Source organism: Saccostrea cucullata, unplaced genomic scaffold (assembly GCF_032062105.1).
Source record: "Saccostrea cucullata isolate Sc308-1 unplaced genomic scaffold, CSIRO_AGI_Scuc_v1 ctg2808, whole genome shotgun sequence".
Lineage (NCBI taxonomy): Eukaryota > Metazoa > Mollusca > Bivalvia > Ostreida > Ostreidae > Saccostrea > Saccostrea cuccullata.
Genome location: NW_026935306.1, coordinates 1 through 11549, shown reverse-complemented (window position 1 = coordinate 11549; position 11549 = coordinate 1). Strand labels below are relative to the sequence as shown.

General features: G+C 31.8%; 1 protein-coding gene across 1 annotated transcript; it reads left to right on the top strand.

Annotated features, from left to right (window-relative positions):
• Positions 1 to 4787: 4787 nt before the first annotated feature.
• LOC134242472 (plasminogen-like) lies at positions 4788 to 10715 on the top strand (the record flags this gene model as incomplete). The annotated part of the gene is made up of 5 exons (XM_062724559.1): positions 4788 to 5223; positions 7968 to 8078; positions 8382 to 8618; positions 8758 to 8842; positions 10573 to 10715. Coding segments are annotated over exons 1-5 (610 nt in total), but the record flags the coding sequence as incomplete, so codon positions are not given.
• Between the last annotated feature and the right edge of the window lie 834 nt (positions 10716 to 11549).

Here is an 11549-nt window from a genome sequence, read left to right as displayed (position 1 = left end):
TACCTTTCGTATTTTTATAACAATCTAGAATTATCTGTTTTTGTACAAAACAGTCAAAAATTGTAGAATGACATTCTCTTGACCAAGTGACATTGCAGGACTATAATATTTCTTCATTTTTGCATATGGTTAAACGCGGTATTACATGTACTTTAAAGAAGAAGGTATGTTTTGGGCTTTATCGTACCCTAAAATATTAACGTTCTTAAAAAGTTATGAAATTAGCTTTAACAATAGTTGAGTAGATGAATCTGATAATCATTAAAGAATATCCCATGAAGGAGGACCCTTCTAGAAATATTACTCTCTAAGTTCATACATTTCTAAGTTTAATGCAGAAAAGCCTCAGAATGGCTCATTTCTGTGCTTATATTCCTTTAGGAAATAGTGTCTGCCACCGTAGCTCGCTTCAATTTTTGGATATTTTATGTAAACTGCTTTAAAAAATCACATACAACAAAATCTTTGTTAGTCAGGCGGCATAGGCAACCTATTGTGCATTTTGTGATAAAAGCACCAATTTTTGTACAAATATAGACATTTATTGTCTAAACAAATCTGGATATTGGGCCATCGCGGAATCATGTCATGGCGGACATGACGGCCATTTTACAAAATGGCCGCCATAGTTTTTCGTTATACTTGAAATTTACTTAAAATTCTCACAATATAAGTGATAATCATGGTATACAGAAAAACAAAAAACACTCTCTTTGTCTTCAAAAAGAAAAAGAAAAAGTTTTAAATGAAATAAAATGGTTATAACATTTCTTTAAAACAAACAAATCCACTTTTTCTTCATTATTTAACATTAAAAGTACATATACTATCTGCTTTATGTGCATACTCTCTATGATTTAAATATGCTTATTTGTGAGCATAATGTCCCTTTGAGAATTTTTTCATTCGTACTATGATGTCATCAGGTGCTGCTGGGCGTGTGGTGCGAGGGGTGTGTGTGCAAAATTATATCTATACTCTGTACAATCTATTCATAAGTGTTGGATCTTTTTTCACAACAGAGCCTTCTTCGACACAAAACTTATATCTATTTTGTCTCATCGTGCACTCGGTTGGAACTAGCATTGTTATTAATTCCTTAATTCACAACTTTAGACTTTAAAACACACGATCTAACCACGTGACACGTGACTAACCCTATGGTTAATTTTAAATGCATGTGCTACTAAGTAATGAAAGAGTTAAAAAGACAACATGTTTATATATGTAAGACATATATTAGGTCCTGGTGACCACAATAAAAGCTTTGACAAAGTTGTTGTTTGTCCTGACTTTCAGTAATCACTTACATGTAGCTCCTTCACATCCACATATGATAGTGCACTTGAGATCTGAAAGTTTGCAACAACACCTTTTTGAATTAGATCCTTTATTTTTCAAGTCACAGTTGCATCTTATTAGTTCATAACAGACTTTCGAGGTTTCCGGCAGTGTTGTCCATTGGGGCTCATACAGACCATCTGTCATAATCCAACCCCACTCAATAGAGGAAAGCAATAATGGATTTAGTTGCAGTACTACCTGTCCCCGTACATGTCCTCCCTGGAAAGTTGCTCGTTTTACATGCTCTAGCACAGCCTTTGTTGGCGGAATTTGTTTCACATCAGGTGTCCTTGCGAAAATCTTTTGCCGAGCTTGGTTTATGTCAGAGCATGTACTGGTCCTGTCATAGAGAAGGATGACAAATCTTCAATGCTTAGCATAACATCGCTTGGTATATTAGTTGGTGGACAAACTAATTTAACAAGCGCGTCAGTGAGCTAAGGTAGGGCCTTCCAAGTTTTCCGTGCAGTTTTTTTTGCCAAGCCCACCAAAGCTGGAAACAGTGTGACATCCAGTCAGCGTATGAAACATTGTATGTGTAAAAGCTTTTCTGTGTCCAAGGCCACGTCCAATTATATGGGCTGCCAAGTGACGGAAATTTTTTCCAGTTCCAAAGGCTATTCAAAGTTCCATCTCTGGGTTCAAAGTTTTTCCATGGACACAGCCAGGACCACAACATCAGTGTTAACAGTGCGGATCAGTATTCTGTTACGGCCTTGGCGAGATGCATGTGCTGTGTGTAACAGCATTCGGCTATCTGCTTCCTCGTGATTACATGGAGAAATCGAAAAGATATCTTGTATTTAGAGCTTTGAAAGAACATTTCTACTATCGGTGATAACTATTTGGTTGACACTTTCATCAAAAGTCGTAATGAGAGATCTTGAGAGGAATCTGTAAAGTTCCGTCTTGTTTCTATCTACTCGAGGAAATCTTGCCAATCTCTAGGTACTGTTGACTCGGCAGTAACACGTACTCGTTTTCTCTTGCCTCGCTTTGCTCTAACGGTACCTTTTAATGAATTGTCTATATATTTTTCCCATACCAGGTTTACACGCGAAGGTCTTAGAAACTGAGGAATATATGGAATGAAGTTCTGATGAGCATAATTTTCTGAGGTCTTAGCAGTAATTGACCTAATATAAGCATTTGAACAACAATTGAACCATTCAAAATTACACAGCTTGTCAATGGAGGCTCAGCTCGCTCCTCGTCAAATTCCTCCAAGCACTGAAGAAGGTCACTCTTGGTTCCAAGATGGATGTTACATGCATCAGAAAGTGAAGGCGGGCATAGTGGATTCGAAAGAATTCTCTAAGGTTACCTTGTCTGTTTTGACAAATTCTAGAGTCACATTACGTTTGAGCTAAGTTACATCCTCTTTCTTTTCAATGAATTTTGAACTGCTTGTATTTTGAATAAGCTTACTCTACTACGATGAATGATATCATTGATTAGTCTTCACCTGTTAATGAGAGATTCTTTGCAAAACTGTGTAAATTTATCAATTCCAACTCTCATTACACATATTACAGCTCTTACTGCAGATTGGTCTGAAAGTTCCTTTGTATCTAGAACTAGAAAATCTTTACATAATTTATCGAAAGGATTGCCAAGGTCATTAATCAGACAAACAAGAGAGTGAATATCTTTAGCAAACGAGACCGTATACTAGGTGTTTGATCATGATGATGGGTATCTTTTGACCCTCTCTTGTCAGATTCTTCACCTTGAAGCTGGCCCAGATATCATCCATTGAAGAAGGATTGGAGGTTATTAGTAAGCAAACCTTGTACATTGATATTCGCGTTATTTTGTTCATTTTAAAAAATCAATAAGAATATGCAGAGAATGTGCCGTTTGGTGTTTTGCACTGTGAAATTTCCATCATTAAATTCTTGATTTAGTTCAGGGTGTTTTGTAGGGAGTTCCTTGAGATGAACAGGAATCCATCTTGCATAATTTGTGTGATCTTAGGCATGGAAAATTCAAAAGTTTAAGGTTTAAATATATCGGAAGTCAAAGAGAAATTCGGCAAAAGTAAATGTTAAACAACTCAAGTTTTTAACAATTATATCCTAGTATTCAATATATATAACTATAGTTTTTAACATATTTAACACAATAAATTTTGATAATTGTGTTACTTTTGATTCAATTTTAATAGCCTTAATTGCCAATATATGTAATTCGTGGTAATTATTAAAAATAGAACAGAGGAAATTCGGATTAGCATATCTTTTTATTTGACTCATGACCATACCAATTTCTGCCCTCCATTACTTAGCTATATATCTCTTATTCAAAATAAAGTTTAGATAATAAATATCCAATTACTTTTAGAGTGGGTTTATAGCCATTTTTGTTCTCAAGGTTCAGAAAAAATGCACAATTTTTAAGAAGACAGAGGAAATTCAGGCTGTCATACAATGTTGTTGGAATGCAATATATATGAGTAAATAATATCAAGATAATCTTGATCTGTTACCCTATTTTATACATGAAAATAAATAAATTCTGATTATAATTTGTAATTTTTTTTATCCTTTTTTTACTGACAGTGGGAATTTTTTCACAGATTTTACATTTTTAAACAAGGGCATATTCAGAGGTTGTTGCCATGGAAACGAGCGCATTAACATATATAATTTTTTATGATTCTTAAACCATAAACTTGTCCTTTATCCGAAGGTAATCATCTTTTAAAATTCCAATTACTTTCACGACAGGTTCGAATCACCTTAACAATAGTTGAGTAGATGAATCTGATAATCATTAAAGAATATCCCATGAAGGAGGACCCTTCTAGAAATATTACTCTCTAAGTTCATACATTTCTAAGTTTAATGCAGAAAAGCCTCAGAATGACTCATTTCTGTGCTTATATTCCTTTAGGAAATAGTGTCTGCCACCGTAGCTCGCTTCAATTTTTTGATATTTTATGTAAACTGCTTTAAAAAATCACATACAACAAAATCTTTGTGGGCGACGGTGGCAGAGTGTGTTTTTTTTTCTCTGAGAAAATTTCAGTAAAAAGTGATGTCTTCTGCAATTTTTTTTTTTAGAAAATACAGGAAAAATACAGGAAAAGTTATTGACGTCAAAATTAGCATTAAGGAGGTCATTTGAGAAGAAACAATTTGTGTATTCTTATTGCATGGAATTCCTTTGATTCAGAAAAATGAATTTTAATTTCTTATATAACTTTCAAAATTTTGCAAAAAAAAAAAAAAAAAAAAAAAAAAAAAAAAAACAAAAAAAAAAAAAAAAAAAAAAAAAAAAACAAAAAAAAAACAAAAAACAAAACAAAAAACAAAACAAAAAAAAAACAGGACTTAATTTGTATTAAAACTGTACATTGTTCTTAGGCAAGATCATTTCTCAATGTTAGACAGACAATCGAAATCATTAAACATACAATGCATTTCCCGTATGTCCAATATGCATATACCTAATTTTTCCTGTTCAGCGTCATCTTAAAGTTTATTGAATACTTAAAGATTCTATCTTTTGTTCATTGCAAGGATTCTTTGCAAATTTATGGGGAAAAAAAACAAACTAAAGTTTGATATCAATCGTTCAAAGTTGCCCTTACTTTTTTTCTACACTATTCATTTTTATCAGACTCCCCAATTATTGCCCCCTATTATATAACATTTTTAAAGTCATATCATGTCAGTGCATATAATAAAATTTCAAGTGACAAATAATTCAAACCTTTTTTAAAACACTAAATAAAATAGATATTAAAACCGGAAAGAGGCAATTTCATAAATCAAGCACTTCCATAGATTCAGCGAGCGTTTGTTTTTTCCTCGAAATTTGACCTTTTAAAACTTTATTTCATGATGGCTTTTAATCTTCTTTATTTCGTATCAGGTAATGCATTAATTTACGCTTTCTCAGTTATCGTTTTCGTTTTCATACTTTTTAAACATGTTTAATATTCAATCTCAACATGTGTGGTGGTTTTGAAATACCGGTATAATCTTTCTGATAAGAACGACAATCTCACTGATCCCTTCTGCCTAAATTAAATACTAGGCCTAGTTTTAACATACACTATAGAACATTAAAAACTACTTATACATATTTTCTTTTTAATATAAAGTTTTTCTATTTATATTGCTTTATGATTTGAAGGACCTGCGAAACATATGAAACAATTTTCATCATATTTTTTTTAATTTCCCAATATGAAAATTAATAGTTCAGAGATAGTTTAAGGATAAGGGAAACATGCCCCTCTTTTACCCTTAAAGTCATACCCACGTTACAATTCAGTTCACGTTCAATATATTCAGCGATATTTTCAAAATTAAGTTCTTCAAGATGTTCTATGTGAGAAATTTAATAAATATTCAACGATTCTTCTTTAATGAAAAAGAGAGCGTAGGTCATGGCAGCCTCGGAAACATAAGTTGACTCATGTTCCTATAAATTTTAAACTGATATAAAAAAGAAACCACAGACAGGTCAAGTAGTTTTATACACGTAAGTATTTATATCCGTTTCTGGTTTAGTGTTTTGTTGAATAAGATGACAAATTTCTACATTAATAGAACGATTATGTTAACCGTGACTAAACGTATTAAGTTGTGTTCCTGAATAAAAAATAGAGAAAATGAACAGTAGTGAAGCTCAAAAGTTTATTTAACACCCAATTTTAAGTTAAAGCCCCAAACATCTGCCCCATTCAAGATCAGTAATTTACTGCCTGTTAATTTTGCAAATACCAATAGCTTCTAATTTGATTTTGATTTTGACCTAAACATCTAAATTTACATCTTTTGAAAACAGTTATTAGGTACACGTCGAACACTTCCATGTACCCGCCTTGTGTACACGCGGGCTACAAAATTCTAATTCTCAAAATAATTGACAATAGGTAAGTAAAACACTAACATTACAAAATATGTGTTTTCAATCTTCACGGCAGAATGGTACTTGAAAGCGATATGTCGTCCTAGTGTCTGTAGACCCCCCGCAGAAACTTTTATTTGCCAATTAAGATAAAAAACATGATATGATAACAAAGAAAAGATATTTAACACAAAGGGCATGGGTTATATAAATTCCCTTCTCGCATGTTTAATCTTTAAAAAATTATATTGATACAATCTACACCTAGTTGTAAAAATAAGTTTGAATTATTACTCGAGTACACGAGTTTCGAGATTGTTAGTTATTGTTCGAATTTCCTCCAAAGGCTTGTCTATCTATATTCGTATTGAAAATGTAAAGAAATAAACAGATCGTGATTTCTTTTAAATTTTAACTTGTGATCGTTTCTTTAATTTTACAAATCTTTAAAGTTAAAGAAATGCATTTCTGTATATATTTTTTTCTTTTTTCAATTTAAGCGTTTGTATCAACCTATGAATTTCATGTTGAAATATTTAGATTTTTCAAGTTGTTTCACTCAAAATTAGACACGAAACAGGTAAGGTTGATCTTCATAACCAAACACAGTTTTCCTGTGTACTGCTACATGTACGTGTATATAGGTTTAAGACATCTTGAATATTGGGGGTCTCCAGGTAAATACCACAATTACTTAGTCCACCCTCCTCCTTCTCAGGTAACTGTCCGGTAAAAAAAAAATAGGTCTTTAAAACAATATATAAATAAGAGGGAAATCAAAGAATGACTTCAAGAAATAATAAAACAATCGAACAAACAAAAAGCATCAATGCTTGATAAGGTGGCATAGATAAGTAAGCATAGCTCTGGCGTGCTTCTTGGTCATATTCATGATCTCATAAACGGAACGAGTGATAAGCATTTATTGCTAGACAAGAGATGGAAGTTGGCGATGAAAACATTGAAGTTGTCACATTCATTATATTTTTTTCTTCTTAGTAACATTACCGTCTTTTTCTTGTTATTTATCAATATATAAAACAAAGGTATTCGACTCGGTGTTTTCATTTTATTTCAAGTTTACTGGGAATAATCAAATTAAAGTATGAATTAAAATTACTATGTTTTTAAAACAATTAATATTATACTTTGTAAATAAATATATATGATGTTTCGGAGGTGGCAGCAAGCGTTTTTTTCTTTTTCTCGTGTTGACTTTTTTGAATGCTTATATGAATCGAAAATTAGGTCTGCTAATGACGCGATTGGTATCTTTGGAGTTTTAACCAGAAAGTCAGAAGACCTGAGGCATGTTTAACAGATCGAACATTCGCGATCGCTCGCCAAAATACTGGTACCTTAAACCTCCCATAGAAATGTTCGCGAGCGCTCGCTCTGTTAAACTGCCACTGATTTCCAAAAGCTACATGCACATACTCGTATAATGTCAATCAAAATCTCTATCAATTTTGTTTTGATATAATCTTCAGAGTACCTTTGTATAAAAATCAAAATGCAAAAGACAAGGTAAGAATATTTTGAAGTAATGAATAAGATGTCAACAATCAGAATGAAGATTTTAATTTTGTAGGCACTGGTAACAAATTACAAGTAAAACTTTTTTTTCTATTTTTTCTAGAAAATCTATTTTTTTTTAATTTCTTGATACATGTAGGTGTATTCTTGTAGATATTAATTTGATACTTTAAAACAAACAATATCATTTGTGTATTTACTAAAACCCTTTGACTTTTATTTAGGTATTACAACTGTTTACCTGGAGTTTTCAGAAACTGTACTTCGGACATTTCCAATTATATCAACGTATACTACCACATATTTGCTATCTTACGGCACTCCAGTGACATCAGGTATCTATAAAATATTTAGGATTAATTCATCTATGCGTTTAGTGTTTTTGAATAAATGTTGGTTCTAGAGACCAATTACTATTGTTTAATAAACCCTTTTTCATTATACATACATGTATTGAAGTCAATCTGGACATCATGTATAGCTTTGCTGGTTGTATATCCCAAAAAGTGGACTTTTCTATTAATCTGTGTTTGTTTAAACATGTATATAGTAAATTAAGTTTCAAAGGAACGTTTATAAATATATCTATGTTTAAAAAACAAAACAAAACAATTCTAACATGTTTTAATATATTTTAGAAGAATCCATGTCGAGAAATTGTCGATTGCCTGGTTATTTATACAAAGGAACTACAAATGTAACAGAATCAGGTTTAACTTGTCAACGATGGGATACGCAGACTCCACACGAGCAAAACTATTTCGTTTTTAGTCTTGCTCAAGAGAACTACTGTAGAAATTTTGACAGAGAAGAACCTTGGTGTTATACGACTAATTCAAGTGTTCGATGGGAACTTTGTAGTGTTGACGTTTGTAGTAAGAGCGCCGAAAATATTTTCCTATTGTATTGATTCTCCTTTTGATTGAACACTTTTGGATTCAGAAAAATTAATATTATATATGCATATCTCATAAACTATATGTACTATATATTGCATATTTTCCTTTGTTGTAGATTCGCCTTGTCTTAATCAATCATTTACAGTAGAAGTAACATCGAAGTGTCTGTCTGAAGAACCAGCCACTGATGAATTCTGCAGGTTAGATAAATTTCCTGTAGTGTTTATTTTATTCATACATTTTATTGAATGTGTATAATTCCTTGTAACTTTACAAACAAAACTATCATTTAACAAACTATGTAGTATCTTATTAAAATCTTTTAGGTTTTTTTTCATCGAAGTAAGAAGAGTCGAGCTTATTAATTAAAGCTAGATCTGTTTTCACATAGTTTCTTTTCTGAAGAAGGACATGTTGAAAGGCTATTCATATTTACATTTATTAACTCTATATTTCATTTCAATAACCGATGCCAACGATAAATTTAAGTTCCGACTTTCTTATATCAATGTCAGATGACTTTTTTTTAATAAAAGGTGAATTTGTGAATTTACGTACTACCTTGCCATTGTCGTTGCCTATTTGAAAAAGAAAATGCACACATATCTACCTTGAAGCTTATAATAAAAGATGCTTTAGTTTTTTGATTAAAATATCTATATAGGTTTTTGAGAGCTCATTTATCGTTATTCTGTCGCTATGTCCATTGGTACTTATGGTGATTTATTACTAGCAGACCTTTTTTATTCATGTGAAAGAGAATTTATTCAAAATCTTACACCTGGCAAAAAGAAATCACTTGGCTCAATAAGAAATACTGATATAATAAGCAACGTATTATCAATACCAAACACAATATATCAAATGCCGACTGAATGACGATAGATGTTTTTGATATTAATTGGTAAGATATTTATATACACTGAATTGTCTTAAAATGCCCCAATATCGAAATGATGAAAAACAGCATGCGACGGTAACCTCTTTCTTCTTGATAATACCAAAACGTTGTGTTTAGAATTCTTACAATATTTAGACAAGAATCATAAATGTAAGAATTTTTTGTCATAACATGGAAAATAAAATGACTTTAAGGACAGATGATACAAACATTTTTTTCTTTGGAGTAGGCTTAATACATGTATCATGTCACATTGTTTTCAAAATGTTTTTAGAAAAGTTTATAATTCTAAGGGTTATATAAGAAATATTTTTCTGCCTATGAATTTTTTGTTAGGATACTTGTTGAGACAAATTCTTAAGAACAATTATATATTTTAGAGGAACGTGTCGTCTGACCTTAATACATGTATCATGTCACAAGTTTAGAAAAGTTTATAATTCTTTGATTTTTTTCTCCTATGAACTAGGAAATGAAATAGACTTGGAAAATATTAGTAATATTTCCAAAAATTCAAAACAAATATAGACAAATCACACTCTGAGGAAAAACAAAATGACAAAAAATCAGCAATACTACATAGACTAAATTTGACCATTTTACTTTTCCTAATAAAATTCACCTGGCTTGGTTTATTGTTCTTTAGTTTATATTACACTTTTAGCGCCAAGATAACATATTCTGAAATTTGTTTTCACCTGTAAACCGTTACTGATTGTGCTATGTCTATTTTTGTTTTTTTATTGAACTATTACTATTTTCGAAGTCTATTTCATTTTCCAGTTCTTAGGAGAAAATATTCTTAGAATGATCCACATTTTTTTTTAAACTTGTGACATGATATTGTCTCCTCCAAGGAAAAAAAATGATTGTATCATCTCTCCTTACGACAAGTTTGTACGTGAAATAACGTTTGAATGATTTTTTCTTAAAAAGAAACTATCGTTATCGTGAGGTAATGGGGTATTGTTGACAGTTTGAAGAGCCGAATTTTTTCTGTTTTAGAAGAAATTATCGTTATCATTTCAGGTGGATAGTGGTTATCATTAAATGTATAAAGAGACGGATCGAAAATTCTTCTGGTATTCTGTGTTCTGGTATTGAACCAAAATCTATTGCTCTGCACAATCAAAACACCATAGAGGGCTTAATTGGAAAGTCTATCTCTCAATGTAAGTGATCCTTATCAAATCCAAATGCTTTTTATGCATGTTCCTCTAAATATCTTTATCTTATTATGCATTGAAATTCATTTTGTTGCACAAATCTAACCCAAAGAGGTAGCTTAGATTGATTGATTGATTGTATATTGTTTAAAGTCCCTATCGAAAATTTTCACTCATATAGAGACGTCACCGTATGCCAGTGAATGGCTTCAAATTTTGACCTTTACTCGGCACTCAGGGCCATTGAGCAGTGAGGGATCTTTATCGTGCAAACGCCTGCCACTGACACGGGGCCTCGGTTTTTAGGGTCTCATCCGAAGGACCCGCAACTTTCACTTCAAAGTGCCGAGCGCATGGCGAAGGAACAGTTGCTACCAATTTTATCGACTAGGTCAGTCGCAGCCGAGATACGAACTCACGACCTCCCGATCACGGAGCGAGCGCTCTACCGACTGAGCTACAGTGAACGGTAGCTACCTTAGAGGGAAGTTTTCAAATGCACAATGTACTAAATAATTTGATAACCTACCAAACGTTGGAAAATAAATTGAATAAAATGAATAAATAATTTTCAAGACTTAATACGAAAGGTAATTTATCAAATTTCCCATTGCCATCTCAACACAACACTTGTAGGATTTTAGTAACGCTTATAATATATTTGTCGCCATTTTAAAAGAAAAAAATGTTTATATGTAAAAATAAACATCGTAAGTTGATATGTAAAAAGATAAGTGACAATAAATACATGCCTTTTACATTTTATTTTAAAAATTAATATATCGCATCTTACTAACAAAATATTTTTCACTAAGATTGTAGGGTATTATCTTATAGGAT